We start from the raw sequence: 20,845 nt of genomic DNA on the forward strand, positions 1-20,845 counted from the left end.
CATTTTAACTGGCATGAGATGGTATCTCAATGTAGTTTTGATTTGCATTTCTCTAATGACCAGTGATGATGAGCATTTTTTCATATGTTTGTTGGCCTCATGTATGTCTTCTTTTGCAAAGTGTCTGTTCACATCCTTCGCCCACTTTTGAATGGACTTGTTTGTTTTTTTCTTGTAAATCTGTTTTAGTTCTTTGTAAATTCTGGATATCAGCCGTTTGTCAGATGGGTAGACTGCAAATTTTTTTTCCCATTCTGTTGGTTGCTAAGGACATATTTTTTTTGTGATCCTCATGGCAGAGCTATTCGTTATTCTCCACTATTTCATTTTTCCTTTAGACATAAAAATCTGGCTATCCAACTGTACGTAAGAGTTGTAATCTCTCCTTATTATCCTGATATACATTTTTGGGGACTTTATTTTTTTTAAACAACTTAAACAGCATAAATTTATTATTTTGGAATTACTATTGGTTATGAGTTCAGGTAAAGATTAAATGGGCCTGCTGCTCAGGGTCTCCCCAGGCAGAAAACAATTTCTTGGTCAGGTCTGTTGTTCCATCTGAGACTCTGGATCCTCTTTCCAGTTAATAAATGTGTTTCTGAATTTAGTTTCTTGCAGTTATAGGACCGATGTTTTCTTTTTTAAAAAATTTCAATTTATATTATATTATATTATATTATATTATATTATATGATGCTGAGGCTTGGGATACAAATGATCCCATCATCCAGATGGTGAGCATAGTACAGAACAGTTAGTATTCCAGTCCTTGCCCCACTCTTTTCATCCCACTATAATAGTCTCTAGTGTCTATTGTTCCCATTCTTATGTCCACCAGTACCCAATGTTTAGCTCCCACTCGTAAGTGAGAATATGCCGTATTTGGTTTTCTGTTCCAGCCTCCATTTACCTAGGATTATATCCTCCATCTGCATTCATGTTATTGAAAAGGACATGATTTCATTCTTTTTTAAGACTGTGTAGTATTCCATGGTGCATATGTACCACATTTTCTTGGTGATAGTGTATATTTACCACATCCAGAAAAACGATTTGACCACTGACCTTAACTAATCATTCTTTATGTAACACTAAACTAACTCTCCAAAAGAATAAATAGAGGCTGAGCATGGTGGCTCACTCCTGTAATCCCAGAACTTTGGGAGGTCGAGGCAGGAGGATCATGGGGTCAGGAGTTTAAGACCAGCCTGACCAACATGGCAAAACCCCATCTCTACCAAACATACAAAAAAAAAAAAAAATAGCTGGGCGTAGTGGCACACACCTGTAATCCCAGCTATTTGGAAGGCTGAGGTAGGAGAACTGCTGATCCCAGGAGGCAGAGGTTGCAGTGAGCGGAGATCAGGCCACTGCACTCCAGCATGGGCAACAGAGCAAGACTCTGTCTAACAAGAAAAAATAAAAAGGAAAATAAATAGAAAATGAATTTCACCTTTGGAAAAAAAGAGGTAACAAAGGTGGTTCAAATTTACCTGCCAACTCGCTGCAAGCGATAAAATATAAAATGCTTTCAGAACATATTTTGAAAAGTATTAATAATAAGAAACTAATTTGGCATATCAAGAGTTTCCACCAAATGGCAAATAAATGTTTGTATTGCCAAAAAATATTACTTTTAGCTTTGAAGTAATCCCAAAATAACCTTGTGTACCTTATATATGAAAAGCCTATAGAAGTTTAACAATTTTCAACCAAAGACATGATAACACTATAATTGAACCTAAATTAGCAATTTGTTTATGTATGCAAAAGGTTTTACAATGTTGCTCATGATTTATGTGTATGTATGTAGAAATGAGTTCATTGCATTTGTGGTTTCTTTTGAGGTAAATAAAATTAAAAAATGGACAAATAAAAATGCTTTTTTACACTTCCACCAACAGAGCACAAACGTTTATTTTTCTTCACAATCTTGCCGGCATCTGATGATTTTTGCATTTTTGATAATAACCATTCTTACTGGTATGAGATGGTATCACATTAGGCTTTTGATTCACATTTTAAAAATTATCGGTGATTGTTGAGCTTTTTCATGTGATTCTTGGCCTCATATATTTTAGTTCAACCATTGTGGAAGACAGTATGTTGATTCCTTAAAGACCTTAAAACAGAAATACCCAGAAATGGAATACAAATTGTCCTATTATAAAGACACAGGCAAATGTACATTCATTGCAGCACTACTCACAATAGCAAACGCATGCAATCAACCCAAAAGCCCACCAGTGACAGGCTGTGTAAAGAAAATCTACATATACACCATGGATTACTATGCATCCATAAGAAAAAAATGAGATCTTGTCTTTTTCAAGAACATAGTTGCAGTGGGAGACCATTGCCTTTAGCAAATTAATGCAGGAACAGAAAACCAAATACTTTATGTTCTCACTTGCGAGTGTGAGCTAAATGATGAGAGCACGTGGACGCATAGAGAGGAACAACACACATGGAGGCCTAGGAGAAGGTAGAAGTTGGGAAGAGGGAGAGAATCAGGAAAAATTACTAATAGGTACTAGGCTTCGTACCTGGGTGACAAAATAATCTGTACCATTAACCCTTATGACACAAGTATTCCTATATAACAAACCTGTACATGTACCCTAGAACTTAAAATGAAAGCTAAATAAAAAAGAAGAATGCTTTTTTTCTTAGATGGCACCACTTTTGTCTTATATTCATATCTTTGCAGATAATTTTTAATTATTTAAATATAGAAATCAAAATGTATAAATTGCATTTCTTGGCTATATATTGCTTGCATCAAAACAGAAGGTGATTATATATTTATTCATTTGGTCTGAGGACATAGACTTTGATAAAATAAGTTGCAGCTTCATACTTATGCTTCGTGAATAAGGTGCAAGAGAGATGTCAAATTATGTTCCTATTATTATGTCAGAAAATGTTATTGATGACAACAAATAGTGCATCCAAAATACGGAATTTATTTGAAATGCAAAAGTTGATTAGAATATGTAAGTGCCATATTTTGGTCACAGGTGTACCAAATATCCCACATGTAATTTATCCTGTGGAATTTGGAGAGGCATGCTTTTACAATGACACTATCTTCCACTAATTTTCCTGCTCTTCAGAGTGAAGACACTGGCCTGGGCAAACCATAGCCTGGTGACTGGCAGTCTTAGAATTGAAACACAGCAGTTACTGTGATCTGTGAAAGAGACACTTACCGTGTTGTTTCTTAAGAAACACCAAAAGGTTAAAAAGCATGAAATACAAAAGTATTGCTATTTTCCAAGTATCAGTCTCCGAATAGACCCAACACCATGGAATAAAAGAAGCATTAAACAACAAAAAATCTCATAAGCATTAGTGAGACGGCTATTTTATGTCATTATATTGGAAAGCCACATTAAATATTTTGAGTTTTTTTTTCTGCCCCAAATTTGCTTTTAAATGGGCAAATAAATATGACCTAAATTCATGCAACTGCACTTTTGAATCAGAAAATGTCTTTTCATTTCAAATTTGAGCATTTCCATTAGTACACATATGAAATTTGGCACACATCACCATTTCAATTAATTAATTTATTCATATTTAATTAATCTCCAAACTCACATCAACAGAAATGATTCATTCTACCTTATATTTTCTCAATTTGCATCACATTTATTTTTCTTTTCAACCTACAGAGTATCTTTTCTTAATGTTCTTAGGTCCTTGGAAATAACCTTTCTCCAAACAAATAATAGAAGACAAATTTGACTTTATTTTGTCTAACATGATCTGCTGATCACTTTTGTCATGGCCTCTTTCACATCCTTGTTCCTCAGACTGTAGATCATGGGTTTCAACATGGGGATCACTGTGGTATAGAACACAGCCACCATCTTCCCCTGCTCCACAGACTCCTCTGTGGGACGTCTGAGATACATTAAGATTAGAGTACCGTAAAATATGATGACAGCTGTCAGATGGGACCCACATGTGGAAAAGGCCTTCCTCCTTCCTTCTGCTGAGTGCATTCGCAGAATGGCAATGAGAATGAATAAATAAGAGATCATAACTACAGTCAGAGAATATGTGACATTAATACCGCCAATTATGAGCATTGTATATTCTTTTGCAAAGGTTCCAGCACAGGCCATTTTGATGAGAGGTGGATCTGCACAGTAGAAGTGGTTGATCTCAATTTTTCCACAGAAGTACAAGCCATAAGTCCATAATGTTGCTGCCAGACTCGTCAGAAAACCATATATGTAAGGGAAAGAAATCAGTCGAATACAGACAACCCTTGACATTTTGCTGCAATAAAGCAGAGGATTCCCAATTGCCATGTATCTATCAAAGGCCATCGCAGCAAGAATAAAAATCTCCACATGGACAAGAGCAATGAAGAAGAAACACTGTACTAAACAGCTGGCATAAGAAATCGTTTTTTTATCTGATAACAGGTTTTCCAACATTTTAGGGGTGACATTAGAAGAAAACCACACATCAACAAATGACAAATGACAAATGACTGAGAAAAAAGTACATGGGGCTGTTAAGCTGAGGACTGACCTTGATTAACATGATCATGCCAATATTGCCCACCATGGTGATAATGTAGACCACAAGAAAAACGATGAAGAAGAGAACTTGCCATTCCTGACGACTGGTTAGCCCCAAAAGAATGAACTCTGTCACATCAGTGAAATTGAGCATTTTCCAATTCTAAGTCAATAGGAGTTACAAATCTTTGTGATAACTAAAATAAAATGAAAGAAAAAATTAGGAATTTTTTATTTATCATTTTATATCTTTATTTATGCTCCCTTTATACAATATCTGTGATTACACTTTGCATTATTTTCCCAAATCTTTTCTCAGCACCTGTTACATAATAGGCTTTATGGTGAATAAATGTAGACAGTCCCTATTATATAAAAATTATACAAAGTTTAGTGACTGAAATATGCTGGGATTAAGTATTGCAAGCAGTCACATTTGTAAGATTACTTCTTAAATATCCCTCATTTCCAATGATGGCATATTTTGAGTTTCATATTTTTAAGGTAATAATAAGGAATTCTGGTTCTTTTTGTAATGGAACTAAAAACGTGTGCTTTTAAAATCTAATCTCTTTTTCATTATAAGCCTATTTTTAATAATTAGAGAAGAAAATCATATGATTAAATAATTAATCAGCCTAAAATGTCATAAAAATATTTTTATTCTAATCTCATATTTGCATTCTTTTCAAGTGAAGAACAGAAAACTGATTACACTAGCCATCAAAGTCAAGTTAAAGAGTGAATTACTTGTTCACATTCACGCTACTAGATATCATATACTGCTATGTTCTAGAGATTAAAACATAAATAAAATTTACACATTAATGTCAGTATTTATGAAAGTACTAATGTAAATACATACTTTCTAAAACTTTGATGCATTCTTACAGAGTTTTAATGGGAACAGATATTTAGAAAGTGATTTTCTTTGGGAATTCAGTGGCATTCTAGGAAGGTTTCTTGGACAGTTTGCAAATTTATTTTCAAACAGAATGTATAACATGAAAATTTTTCTTAAAATTGTTTCTCAAATTATATTTTAAGTATATTAGAAATAGAATTAGTACTTTGCATGATGTTAATAAATACAGGTAACATCATGCACTGTTAGTGGTTGACATGATGTTAGCAGATATAATGGAGAATAATCCACAAGTGTTCCTCCAACAAATGGGACACCTTTGTGCCCTGCCAAATTTCTTAGTAATTCAGAATCTACCTAATAAATTATTTACTGTACACATCGTTCATTTAACTTAAAAATGTACATGCACACACACATACATGTCTGCATATATGTATATACATATGTATATATACACACACATCTATATGTATATACACATACATATAGCTTATATATATTTATTTAATATAGGTATGAGAGAAATTCCATTAATTAGCTATTTTGTCAATGAACATTTATATTCTGTAGAACAAAGAGTGCAAGTCAATCTAATAAGAATCTTGAGATAGGCTTTCAGCAGGACAGTACATTCGTTGGAGAATGGTTTCATACCTTCTCATGGCTATATATTATCTCTAGAGCAAATGATTATTCCCAAGACCTTTCTTGTAATCTGCAGTATTAAACTATGTTCAACCACAATTTGAGGAAAATAAATCTCATTGCATAGTGAAAATTAGTGCACCCTTATTCACAGTGGAAATCCAAAACTTTTCAAACACCAAAATTAGAAAAAACATTTTTCTATGCATAGAGGAGGAAATTACTAACTGAAATAGATTACATTCTACATGGCTTCAGAGGTTTGGTTTAATTAATAAAAATTTGAGGCATTAATTAGTGGTAAATTTTTAAAAATGAATAATAAAGTTCTAAAAACTGTATAAACTGCCTTAGAATATATTTATGTATGGGCTGCAACAATTTTCTTACAGTGTTGTTAAATTAATATCTAAGATCCTTATATTCATATCTAAACAGAGATTACAGACCCGTCAACAGATAATTCCAGATTTCTGATTCAACATTTTATGCCTGCAGCTTCCTGAAATATTCCTCTGTATGTAATTTTCAAAGACTGACAATAGAGGGATTCTTACTTGGAAAGTCTTATCTCATTCTGTAGCACCAGGGATGATTCAGCATAAACAAGAATGTAGAAGACGGCTTTGTCAGTACTTCCTACAAGTTAAATATAGAGCCTTGAGTGATGGTTATCTAGATGATAAATAGCAATAATAAAATTACCGGAAACTAGGGGTTAGATATGATCCTGGGGGGTGCAAAGTCTATGAAGAAATAGAGAAATGGGGACCTCAAGAATATTTAGAGGATTTCCTCACCATGTAAAGTCAAGAATACACAAGTAAACTTTGCTTATGGAATCACTCTATTTCAAATTAAATTACCAATAAATATGGATTATTTTCCAGACCCAGTATGAAGCAATATTAAGTATCCCAGTCAGGCCGGGCATGGTAACTCATGCCACTAATCATAGCATTTTGGGAGGCCGAGGCGGGTATTTGGTCTGAGGTCCGGAGTTATAGTCCAGACTGGCCAACATGGAAACACCATCTCTACTAAAAATACAAAAATTAGCTAGGTGTGGTTGTGTGCCTGTGATCCCAGCTACTTGGGAGGCTAAGACAGGAGAATTACTTGAACCCAGGAGGCAGAAGTTGCAGTGAGCCCAGATTGCACCACTATACTTCAGCCTGGGCAACAGAGCAAGACTCCATCTCGAAAAGAATAAGAACGAAAATGTATCCCAGTTAAAGAGTTCTGTTTCTATGGTCAGATCTTGGTTGGATCCTGGGTCTATGACTTATTTTATAAAATTGGGCATGTTTTACTCTTAATTTTTGCGTTTTCTGTTCCCCAATGTGACTTAAAATAATAATAATATCCATTTCATTGAGCATTTGTGACTATGAAAAGAGATATTACATATTAACACATAAAAATATAAAAAATTATCAGATGCACTCCATTAAGCATTTGTAATTATCTAATTATATAATCTTATTGAAAAAATGTCTCTTTTATCTGTGTCTCTCTCATACACCTACACACATAACATAATAGATAAAATCATGAATGCATTCCTATAAATCATAAAAAAATAAAGTCTACAATGCAAGCTCCATCTGACAGTTCCTGATGAATGCATTTTTCACCAACCTGAGAATGAAGAGGAATATCTCCAATAAGGATGCAGAGTTGAAAAGTGCATGCTGTATATGGGAACGGTAAACACCTTCAACCTGACAAAAGGGAAACTGGGATAAGTGCAAAGGAGAAGCCTCCCTTAAGTGCTTGCCTTAGAAAGCAAGGAGCAATTAAGAATTTTTCTTTAGAAATGACCCTGTGGGAAGTACATCTCTAGAGAAAAAGCCATCTGTTGAGTGTGTGGGCTTTTTTTGTTAGAGTTTTCTAAAATTTTATATTTCCCCAAACTCCAGTTATTTTGAATGGGCACTAAATCAAATAAAATTTGGAAGGGGATTTGTATCATACTAAACTTGTTTATGGGGTTACCCAAACTGTATATATAAATTTCATGCTCTATCCTTCACATTCTCTGCCACTTCGGTTTTCCCGCTAAGATGGGTCAAACATTATTTCCTATAATTAAGATTATAGCATATCGAAGCAGAAATAACTATTTTCTTCAATTCCCTCATTTTATAAATAAGGAAACAAGTAGTACTACTACTAATAATAGCAATAATAATGAATTTTTAAAGTAACGCACACCAGCTACAATAATTTAATTATTGTAACTCAACTCTGTGGCAATTATTATAACTCTCATTTTATAGACAAAAAACTGACTCTTTCAGAGGTTCAGTGACTTGATCAATGTCATACTTTGGATGAATCAGGAACCAGATTCCTGATTCCAGAATTTGTATCATTAACCATCTCATCCTTTGGTTCAACAAGTAACCATTACAAGGAATGAGACCAAATTTATTATTTCCTAATCCTAAAAGACTCTCATGTTCATTACCACGTATATGATGCATTGTATCACAGTCTTTATGGGCTTAAGGGAACATAAATATATTTTTTGTATAGCCAAAAAATTGTGGATTGTTTCAGTGCTATATGCAGTTGATCACTTTACTTGGGTATCTGACAATTTTATCCCATAGCTCAAAGGTGTTCCCTCTTCTGCCCTCCCACTGAGCTACATTAACACTAGCCATGTTTACATTCCTACAAACAATATCAATTATCATTTATTAAGTAGTAAAGAAAATGGCTGGTTTCTTCTCACATCCATTTTTCCTTCTTCATGGTAATATAGTTTTGATTAAAGGGCCACTAACTGTATTGCCCCAGCCCTGCCCCACTATTTATAATGGTATTTGGCACATGGTAGGTGTTCACCAAATATTTGTTAACTAAAGAAAATAAAGTGGTTGAGTTTTCAATTGATGAGTACATAGATAGGAGGGGTAAACATCTAAGTACACTTAAGCACTTCTCAGGATAATGTTGGATGTTTCAGACATAAAATGAAGTTGTAGGATAACATGGAAGAACCTTGGTTAAGACTGTGCAAATTGGAACGCTGAGTGCATCTAGGGAGAACAATTGTGCTACCTATTGCCAGGAGTTTACTATCCACACAAGTCATGGGCCTCAAATAACAAAGGGTAACCTGCAGATCTCTGAACACAGACTGCTTTTCAATTGCAAATCAATTAATTTTTGTCTGTACTATATCGTGTTAGGTTTAATTTTTAGGTCAGTCTCTATAAGACACTAAATAGCCTCATGTGATTTTTCTGGGTTTTATGTTGCAAACGAGCTTATCGGTTACTGTGAAAAGCTGTGAGAGCCACTTATTGAGCACAGAGAAATCCAGATAAGACTCATTCCACACGCAAAGAAAGTAAGCTTTTCTTCTTCTAGTCCTAATTAAAGTCCTCCCCAGGACAGAAAGAAGGTACCTTAACTCAAGAGTTGCTTACTTGAATCATGCAAATGGTGTTTTCTCTTAAACACATCCTGGAGGCTCCCATGTAAAATTAATAATCTTTACTCCTGCATTTTGACAGCCACTAGCCCATATTGCTCATAAAGTAGCTATCACATTTTATTACAGTTCATTTTAAGTGCATTTTAAGTTACACATTTCCCTAAATATTTCCCTAAATTGTATAAAACCTAAATTGTATCTGCATCCTGACCACCTCGGGCACATGTTCTCAGGTCCTTCTGAGGGCTGTGTCATGGGCCACAGTCATTCACATTTGGCTCAGAATAAACTGCTTCAAATATTTTACAAACCGACTCTTTTTGCCTTCCTGACAGAATTACTTCTTAATTGTCATGCCTCTTAATACCATCACAATGGAAATTAAATTTTAATGTGAAATTTGGAGTCAACATTCAAACCATGGCACATAGCAATGTGAATATGGAGGCAGAGATTATTATGCTGCCACAAACCAAGAAACGTCTGGAATTATCAGAAGCTAAAAGAAGAAACAAAGGATTCTCCTCTTGAGATCAGAAAGGAGGATGGCCTTGTAGAAATCTTTATTAGGGGTTTCTAGCCTCCAGATCTGCACAAGAACACATTATTGTTGTCTTAAGCCATTCAGTGTATGGTACTTTGTTGCAGTAGCTAAAGAAAATTAATGCTTTACTCTTCAGTTTGAAACTGTCATTTATATGAGCCTTTATTAGTCTCCTTGTCTAAAGCCTAGGAAGGTGGGCTGTTTTTCCTACTCCTCTGGGACTTCTTCAAATGGATCCAACTCTTGGATTGTGGTTTTTCTATATCTCGACTGGATTTAGAATGCTACATAGTAATGATGGGGACAAGGTGCAGAGAAATTCTAGACAGATGGGGCAGGTCCCTAGCAAATTCCCACCCTCAAGCTGAAAAGTCCGACCCAATGCCCAAAGTGAGAACTTACATCCATGTTTTTCTGCTCAAGTGTTGCCTTTTCTTAAATCATTCATGGCCCTGCCCTTCCCCATCGTGTGCCTATAAAGACCCCAGACTCAGCAGGCAGAGAGGAGAAGCAGCTGCATGTTGGGGACTACAGCTGGATGTCAGAGAGAAGTGGCTTGTCTTCAGAGGGACAGCTTGATGATGTAACTTTGGAGAAGAATCCAGCCAGAGTGGGCTGGACTTCAGGGGAAGACTACCTAGTCTCCCCATCCTCTTCTCAGCTCCCCTTCCCACTGAGAGACACTTTCACTGGTAATAAAATCTGCATTTACCATTCTTCAATTCACTTTGACCTCATATTTCCTAGACACTGGACAAGAACTCAAGAACCAGCTATTTTTGTTTTGTTGTTGTTGTTGTTGTTGTTTTTAGTAGAGATGGGATTGATTTCTTTCTTTATTGCATATGGCTTCTTTCATCCTAGTCTCTATTTTTCCTATTGCCTACCACAGTCACACAAATTCTTAGGCTAGAGTTTGAAAGAAAATTAATGGAGGCAAAAGGAATCTCTTTATTTCCTGATTTTCATTAAGATGTCATTAAATGTCTTTTTCTCCATTAAATATGAAATTTTAATGGAGAATTAAAAATTAGTAGTGACTACTACTAATTTGTGACAGATTGTCTTTATTATTATGCTATTTTTCTTATTTCTGTTTTTTTTTTTTTGGAGCTTTATTTATGATGAGAGATTAATTTTTATCAAACACTTTCTAAAAAAGTGTATGGGGAAAACAATGAAATTATTTCTTATGTCTCATTAATTTTTTGAATCACACCACTAAATTCAAACAATGAAAATGCATCTTTAATTAGAATAATCTTTACCTTTACAAATACCAGGCAAATAAATATAGTGTCTTAAAAATAAACTTTTTTTAATACTTAATTCTATCAGATAATGATAGCAGCAGGAGGCAGGCTAATGCTAAGCAGATAGGGGAGGGTTCTCAGTGAAATCGTACCTCTAAGCCAAACACAATTTAAAGCCTGAAAGCCAAGCTACAAGTCAAATCCCAGAACCAAATTGAGAACCTTTCTTCCTGTTTGACATGCTTTTCTCTTATTCATCTTCACTCATCATCTATTTTACATATACCTATACTTCCCTAATTGTTATCTTACACTGTCATGCCCAACTTTGAGTTGTGCCTTTGTTTTAACTTTTTTTGCATACTTACAAACCAATCAGCACACTCTTCCCTATTCTGAGCCCATAAAAGCCCTGGACCCAGCCACACTGAGAAAAACCAGCCAATCCATGGGTGGGAGACACCCCCTCACACCCATATCCCCTCCCTGCTGAGAGCCATTCTGCAGCTCAATAAAATTTTTCTTCATTCATCCTCACCTTCAATTGTCAGCATATCCTTATTTTTCGTGGACACAGGATAAGAGCTCAGGAACGACTGAATACGGGTACAAGCTATAACACAGGCAAGCTGAGTTGGTGGGGTGCCTCCAGCAGCAGGCTCAGGGCTGAACAAAGCCTGAGTGTGGGGACATTGTGGGCTGTGGAGGTCCCCGGATGGCAAAGTAGTCTAGAAAAATCCTGAGTCAATAGTATTATTAATATCTATCTTTTCTCTCTAACAATATCTTTTCCGCTGCTAATATATGAGCATTATTGAAAATATAACCGTGTTTGCTAGCGTGGACCATTGCTAATACATAGGCAGTGTGCTTGGCTAGTATACTGGCGTTGTTCTAATAACTTTTCACAAATTCTATCAACTGACCCTTTATAGTAACCCCTGATTTCAAATTTTCATATTAATAATATATATTTTTCTGCTCTTTATTTACATGTGAATAAATTAAGGTAGAAGCAAGACTAGGTGCTCAATGTCACAAAAGTTGTTTAAGTTTGAAACAGGGAATATAGTTTTCTCCCCCACCTCCCCCACATCAATCACATCAATCTTTTAAACATTTGTTGCAGAGATTTCTATATTAATTTTTTCTTTTATTTCTAATTTGCAACTCAGCTTACATCAGCCTTGTTTCTTTTCTCGATTTTTGGAATTTAATTTCAAATGCACCTAGTTAGACTCTTTCTTATTTAACTGCAAAGTGGTATAGTGCTGTGCATGAGTAATGTTCTGCATGTGCCTTAATTTGTGAGCAAATACACACAGAGACAATTATGGCCCTGATGTTTTAAACTGCAAAATCAATATTTTCTTTTAAGAAAGGTTATTTTAGTAGCTTTTACAAGAGTGATTTACTTTGATACGTTTTGATACAATATTTGTTTTTCAATATTTGTCACCTGTTATATTTCTAGAAAAATAATTAGACCATAGTCATAAGTATTTTGTCTTATTTCAGCTCTATTTATACTCTCCAAATATGCAGTGACCAATGATCTGCCCAATTGTTGAAGCTCATAAATCATCAACTCCATCCAAGCTATGCAGATGCAGCATATGCTTTGTTTTATTATTAGCATGTATTTCTCCACAATTGATATTTATATCCTATCTACTTGTGAGTAGGGCTTTAACTGGTTGTCTGTCTTGCATTTCTTTGTTCAGGAATTACTTTCCTTTAATGCATTCTAATAGGGAATTCTTGCCATACAACATGTCAAAATTTTTTATTGTGATAAAAATTGTAGTTTGCCATTGAATATGAAAAATATTAATTGGTGATTATATTCCCAAATAATTTTATACAGATTAATATGTACTAGCTCACCAAAGAATTTAAGATCTCCTATATGAAAGCAGTTAGTTTAGCAATTATATTTCTAGCCAGGCTTAAAAAATTCAGAGTATCTGGAAAAATTAAGGAAAATGCCATTTTATGTAACTGCCATTCTTCCTCTGTTGCTTTTAATTAAATAATTGCTGATCATTAGGTAAAGAGAAATGAAGTCAGAGTTTGCTTCAGCATTGATGATGAAACTGTCTCTCTGGGTCTCATTACAAACTTCTTCATTGCAAACACAATTCCTTACCGTAATTGCTATAAAAAGTTGATTTATTACTAATCAGTTTCCAAGGGCCTTATTAAAATGATTGGTTTCTCAGCTTTTTCATGGGGACATATTAACTGAAAGCAATCTCAATAAACACAAAGTTTCAGCTTTTTCATTAAGATTAATGAATATGCAGTTTAATTTGAAAGTGTTGAGATAATTGTCTGCTTCCTCAGGGATGGCCATTTCCTCTACCTTGAAGCACCTTGCTTTGGGGGACAAAGTATTTTAGTGGGAAGAGAAGAGGATTTGGAGCCAGACCTAGCTTTGCACCCAGGCTCTTCTATGTACCTATGCACTCTTGGGAACGTTATAAATTCAGAGCCTCAATTAAGAAATGAAAATACTACGTACAGCAGAGGCATATTTTAAAACTTACACTTAGAGTAAATATGAAATTACTTTGCAAACTAGAAATTAATAATATTATATGGATTATGAGTAAAATGATAACACTAATGATGATGACAATGATAGTGTTAACATTTACTCACTGCTTATTCTATTCAACACAAGGTGCTAAAATATTTATACGTATTGTATCATTAATCTTCATAAAAACATCAAGATATAGGTAAAATGAGCCCACATTTTCGTTAAGAGGCTCAGGTCAGATAATTTAAATACCTTGCCTCAAGCTGCAGCTGATAAATGTGTTAGCTAGGACCCAGATGTGAATATCGAATGGATATTTTTAACAACTATGTGCTTATTCTCTCCCTTTCTATTTTTCCAGAATGTATTCTAAGATACTCAAGCATGCATTATGATTGTGTCTCAGTAAACTGTAACAAATTTGGCACGCTCATGTTATTTGTAATGATAGGATAAACATTGTACTCAACTGGCTACTTTTTTGATGGAATGTTTTTCATTTTTCTACTGAACTTTCTTTTTCAAACTATAAGAGCTCTTGGTATATGTGTGTGTATGTCTGTCTAGACAGATAGATATATACATACATACCTACATCATACGTACACATGACAGAAATTCTTTGCTTGGCCAAACTTTTGTGTGGCTCCTGAGCCTTCTCCTAAGCCCCTCTAAGCACTTGTTTGTAAAATTCAATTTTAGCAAATAACCCTGCTAAGTCAGTTTAGCAAGAATCCCCTAACCCCTGATATCTGATCGCTTTCAATACCTGATCAGGTTCTTTATCTTCCACCATCTCCTACGCGATATCTGATCATGCTGGACTGTTTTCCGCAAGAGTCCTGGTTGGTTTGGCCAGAAGCTCCTTTACCAATTATGTTTCCCCTAGTTATTTTCCATTCACTGACCCCCACTCTACCCGCTGGCTCTACATTTCTACTTGCCCATGCTCTACTGAGAGCTGAGCTCAGACTCTCTCCCCTGCTGCAAGACTCCATTGCAGTCATTGCTATATCTACGCCAGTGGTCCTGAATAATTTCTTCCTTACTGTGCTTTAACAAGCGTCATTAGATATGTTTTTTTTTCTTTAATACATGCACACACTTATACATATATTATTAAATTCCTCAAATAAGACTATCAGTCTTCTAACTATGAATCCGAGTAACACAATCCAGGGAACAGTAAACTAAATGCAGAAATATCTAAATGGTAACATTAAAAAAAAATTTCATACACACAGACTATAATGTGTGTGATTTTTTATATTTTGAATTTTATTTTGTTTTTATTAATTTTCCCACATATCAGCCTCTTTCAAAGTTGCCACATGGCATTTCATTGTGTTAAGCCCCTATGTCATTGAAGGACCCTTTGAAAATGCTACTTCTAATTATATCAATCTTATATATCTGGCTGGTGCAAAAATAATTGCAGTTTTGGACCACCATGTTTTAAATCATTGTAACTAGTCTCAAGCAAATTTTTACTAATTAAAATAGGAACAATTACAATCAACACATTTTTGCCAATGAGACATAAAATTGCTTACTCCTGTAGCATAAAAATTTGTGCTTTGGGATTCGACAAACTCTTGGAAAGCATTTTCTGCATCCTGTTGGTTGTGGAAGCATTTCTCCTGCAAAAAGTTGTCAAGATTCTTGAACTGGTAGTGAATTGGTGAGAGGTCAGGTGAATATGGCAGATGAGGCAAAACTTCATAGCCCAATTTCGACGTGTTTGTTGTGTGATGTGCAGTTGAGCATTGTCGTGGAGGAAAATTGGAGACTTTCTGTTGGGGAATGCCGGCTGCAGGTGTTGCAGTTTTTGGTACATCTCATTGATTTGCTGCACATGCTTCTCAGTTGTAATGATTTTGCTGGGATTCAGAAAGCTGAAGTGGATCAGGCTGGCAGCAGATGACGATGACCTTTTTCTGGTGCAAGTTTGGCTTTGAAAAGTGCTTTGGAGCTTCCTCTCAGTCCAAACACTGGTTTTCACTGGTTGTCATATAAAATCCACTTTTAATTACACATCACAGTCCAATTGAGAAATGGTCTATTGTGAGGAATGGGAATATGACACTTCAAAATGATGATTTTTTTTTCGCTCAGCTCAGGAGGCATCCACTTATTGAGCTTTTTCACCTTCCAGTTTGCTTCAAACGCTGAAGGACCGTGGAATGTTCCATGCTGAGTTCTTCGGCAACTTCTCATGAGGTTGTAAGAGGATCAGCATTTATGATTGCTCTTAGTTGGTCATTGTCAGGTTTTGATGGCTGGCCACTAATCTTCAAGACTCTTGTCTCCCTTGCAAAAGTTTTCGAATTACTACTGCACTGTACATAACAAATCTCAGATTTTATGACATTTTTGAATATTGGTGTTCTCCAGGCAAAGACTATTGGGCACAAAGTGTAGTCAAAGTTGTGTTACTCTTTCTTGTTTCAAAGAGAGAAACAACAGTCCATGTAAAATAGGAGCATCTCAAAAGAGGATTTATGGAGGAGCTTGCTATAGGATTTGGACTCGTATTAGGTTATTTACAGGAGGATTTAAGAAAGCATGGTTTCTGTCTGTGTTGAGTATTGTTAGCATGTGGCAGCAATTCTATGATTTGGCATGTTAAATGGAAAAGGGCTAAGGCTATAGTTGGTTAAAAAAAAAAAAAAGAAGCAGTTCCTCATATTAGTCTGGTGATAAGGATGTTAGGCCATTTCTGGTTTGGACAGTTTTCCTGATTTAGTCTGTTCTCCAATGTTATTGCTAAATTATCCTGATTTTGTCTTGTTTAATCATAGTTACCCACTAAATTTTTCTCATGTTTATGTCCTGTGGAATTAGTGTTAGATCAGCCCCAGCTGACAGTTGTCAGAGGATGTTTTATTCTTGAGTACATCCATGCATATTTAACTTCAAATATATAATTTTGATCATGTGAATAAAATATGAAGAGTCAATATTTTAAGCAGATAGTAGAGGTCAATGAACTTAATGAAGTATTGCCTCATTTCTAAGAATGCCAATCCGGTACATTTTTATAAAGTCTTAGCTTAAGTGCTTTGTTTTTATCAAAGGTCGTAGAATGCACCCACCCCCACCTAAATACGTAGAGATGATATTAATTCTAAAAAATTCCCCAAGCTTTAAACTACCAAGGAAAATGTTAGATAAATTGCAAGGAAATTAGAGAATTATTGGTCAGATTCCTGCAAAGAACCCACAATATCTCAAACAGAGAGATGTAAAAAAACATGGGAAACTGAGTACCTGGGATCTAACCATAACATTTTATTACCACCTCAGTGGCTGAAGGGACTCCAAGGGAATCAAAAGCCCACTGATATCTAGGGTGTGAGTGAGAGGTTGCCTGAAAGGAGCTGAGGACAGGGATGCCTGTACTGCCAGAGACAGTGACAGCCATAGGCCAAGAGCAGAGAGAGAGCAGGGCTAAGGCATCTTGGCCTCTCTCTCCTCATCCCATTTGATCTTGTGTTACAGGTTCCGATTGGCTGCAACTTATTGAATCCGGTCATGAAGTATTCCTTAGAGATGCAGTCCATGGGAATTAGTATCTTCATGTTTAGAGAAGAGAAAGAAAGAAATGTGTAAATTAATGGCTATGTTTCTGGAGTTAGTCAAAGTCCCAGTTTGCTGGTGTGTGGCCTTGAGCAAAGTGCCTGGCCTTCCTAGACTTCAGTTTCCACCTTTGTACATAGGGATGATAATACCTCTTATAGGGTTGCTAGGACTAAATATGCTAATGTATGAACCTCTTAAAATAGTGCTAATATGAGTATTATACGTACAATATGAGGGACTATAAATGAGTTTGTTGTCTTATTTATAATGAATATTATTACTGTGAAAGACTGTGATGTTCTATTCTTCACTCATAGATAAAATTAAGAGAGACAATTTTGAGAGCTCAAGGAGTCTTGGTTTCCCCATCTGTTTAAATGATCATGTTAAACTAGATGATCTTAGAAGGTCAGATAGAGAATGTTGCAAATAATTAGTTGTAAGACCTTAAGAAATTAAAAGCAAGGTTTAAAACACATTTTTTGTTTCATCTGATTCCAGTTGTGTTTGTGTGTGCTTATATTTTACAGAGCAAACTACTTTTAAAATGGACTGATAGACAACTCAATTTTAAAATATTTATTTTTATTTTTTATAGTAAGACCTGTGCTGGAATGCAGGGAAACAGTGTTGAGAAAATTGGACATGGGCCCTGACCTCACAGAGCTTATGATTTACTGGGAGAGACTTAAAATAAATGGCTACAGAGGAACCTATGATTATCAGCTCTGATTATTCCTTTGAAGTAGAGATGCATGATGCTGAGAGAATGGGAAGGGAAACCCAGAATGGTTCAGCTTTCAGCAAAAGTCTTCCTGGTAAATGATGCTTGTTTGAATTCCCAAGGATTTGCAAAAGGGGTGGGAGTAGGGATAAAATTTAAGCAGAAAGAAAACACTATTCTGAGTCCTGAAGCAGGAAGAAACTTGCAAAATCAGGAAAAAATGAGAAAAGCTACTATGACTAGAATAGAAGTAAATTTGAGGGAGAGCAAGGCAGAGCTGGAGAGGAAAGTCTTAGATCATGCAGGAGCCTGAATACAATTGCATAAAATTTCACCTTTATTTTAACAATATTTGGAAGTCATTAAAACTTTTAAAATCAATATGACTATTCAATGGGGTTTGTGTTTCAATAAATTTATTAGAGGCTAATTAAAATAATATTTTCGCCATTATAGGAAAGATGATGTTAGTTGGGATTGGAGGATGGCAATGGAGAGGGAAGGAAAAGCGTGGATAAAGTGAACATCTAAGAGGTAAATTAGATATAAAATTGGAGAAATAAAGAAGAAAAAGAAGTGAAGGATGAATACTAGTATATGACTTGCCTAGTAGGATAGACAGTAGGGATGAAGCACACAGGACAAAGACCAAATCTGAAGTCAAGATATTGGGAACTTGACCTTGTGAATGTGGAATTTGAGTTCCTTTTAAGCCATGCAACTTAAACTCAGTACTAGGTATTTAGATATAACACTCTGAAGCTACAGGATTTGGTAGGATGGAGAAATGAATGTGAAAATCATTGATAATTGAAGTTGTGGGTGTAAAAAAAACAGTCTACAAAAACGAGAAACTGGAAAAACTAACAGCTGAACAGAGGAGGCCAAATCCGCAATTTGTAAGAGAAAAACAAAGAAAATGTGATGGCATCACACAAGGCAAGGAGTGAGACATTGTACAACATTTCCAAATTTCAGAAGAAATTCAGCTAAGAAGGGCCAATTTTCCATTGTACCTACCAATAGTGAGGCAATCAGTTAACCTAGAAAGGATTGGCCTCAGTGATAAGCGGAAAGCTGGATTTGAAAGGGCAAAGGATTATGAAAAATTGGACGCAATAAACAGCAAGTTTTGAGAATTCTGACTAGTGCTACAGATTGTGTTTTACATATACATATCTAATACATATATAATAGTTTTTCAGTTTGTAATTTGAGAAGAAACTGAATTTTACCACTAATAATAAATAATATATTTTTCAATATTAATTAAAAAAACATGAACTGAGTCAATAAGGGTTCTTTTTTCTGGTATACTTTTTTTCTTTCTTTTTTTTCTTTTAATGTTTAGATTTATGTGTACATGTGCAGGCCTGCTATAAAGGTAAGCTTGTGTCACAGAGATTTGTTGTACTGATTATTTTGTCTCCCAGGTACTAAGCCTAGTACCCAGTAAATAATTTTTCTGATCCTCCCCTTCTCCCCAGCTTCCATCTTCAAAGAGGTCCCAGTGTCTGTTGTTTCCCTCCAAGTGTCCCTGTTTTCTTATCATTTAGCTCCCACTTATAAGTGAGAACATGTCATATTTGGTTTTCTATCCCTGTGTTAGTCTGCCAAGGATAATGGCCTCCAGCCCCATCTATCTTTTTTTATGACTGTCTAGTATTATGTGGTGTACATGTATCATCCTTTATTCAGTCTACCATTGATGGACATTTGGGTTGCTTCTATGTCTTGCGACTGTGAATAGTGCTGCAATGAACATATGTGTGCATGTGTCTTTATGGTAGAAATTCTTAATGCACTACAAAATCAATGTCTTCCAGGATGATATAAAATAAAAAAATAAAGGTATAATCCTTTCTATTGAAAGATACTTTTAGAAGTTGTAGAGAGACAAATCAATCAGAAAAGATAGATTCTGTGGCAAAAATGAATGAACAGTGAGAAAACATGATAATGAGATGAGATGTAGACCTTAGGATGATGAGCCATATGTGTCTGTATATGTATATATACATATATAGTGGTGGGAGAGAGACAGATACATGAGTAAATGAATTCTGAGGAATACGTAAAATTACTTTAAATAAAGACAGCATAATGTACGCCAGAAAGATTTAATAAATTTTCCAGATTCACCTAGATAGAGGTTGAAACTGATAGAAACGGTTCTGGTTTTCTTGTCAGCTTTTGGACTATCTTAGTTTTATTTGTGGTTCTGATTCCTTCTTACTTGTTAAAAAAGATATCTTCAAACATTTACTGCTTACCCAACAGTTGACTGAACTCTTCACATACATTAACTCATTCAATAATCTCAAAGACATGATAGAGAAGGTATAATTTGACTTCATTTTAAAATTGAGGAGGTTGAGGCTCAAAAAGTCATAGACCTTTTCCCAAGATCTCATTAGTAAATTACTCAGGGTTTATGTGCTCATTTCATTATTTCACAAAACTTGATTATTAATACAAATGAACTGTTATGGTTTATTATATCAATTTCCAGCAGTAGATCACACATTTGCCCTCATGGATTATATGATTAGTATGTTTGAAGTATGGTTGTCTCAAGAATACAGATAGTTTGAAGGGTTTAAAGAAATCTCCAGTGTAATTTGTCCAGCTCCTCTCACATTGAGGGAAAGATAGGAGGAAACATCAAGCGTTCAGATACCTCTAAAGGTTC

The 20,845-nt window shown here is 35.2% G+C and overlaps 1 protein-coding gene across 1 annotated transcript; it reads right to left on the reverse strand.

Moving 5' to 3' along the window:
* Positions 1-2,908: 2,908 nt before the first annotated feature.
* Positions 2,909-4,723, reverse strand: LOC108295140 (olfactory receptor 5M3-like). Its single transcript, XM_017517183.1, is given in 2 exon segments — positions 2,909-4,502; positions 4,504-4,723. Coding segments are annotated over 2 exon segments (930 nt in total). The 5' UTR covers positions 4,696-4,723; the 3' UTR covers positions 2,909-3,764.
* Positions 4,724-20,845: the final 16,122 nt, after the last annotated feature.

This window comes from Cebus imitator, unplaced genomic scaffold, assembly GCF_001604975.1.
Source record: "Cebus imitator isolate Cc_AM_T3 unplaced genomic scaffold, Cebus_imitator-1.0 Scaffold622, whole genome shotgun sequence".
Lineage (NCBI taxonomy): Eukaryota > Metazoa > Chordata > Mammalia > Primates > Cebidae > Cebus > Cebus imitator.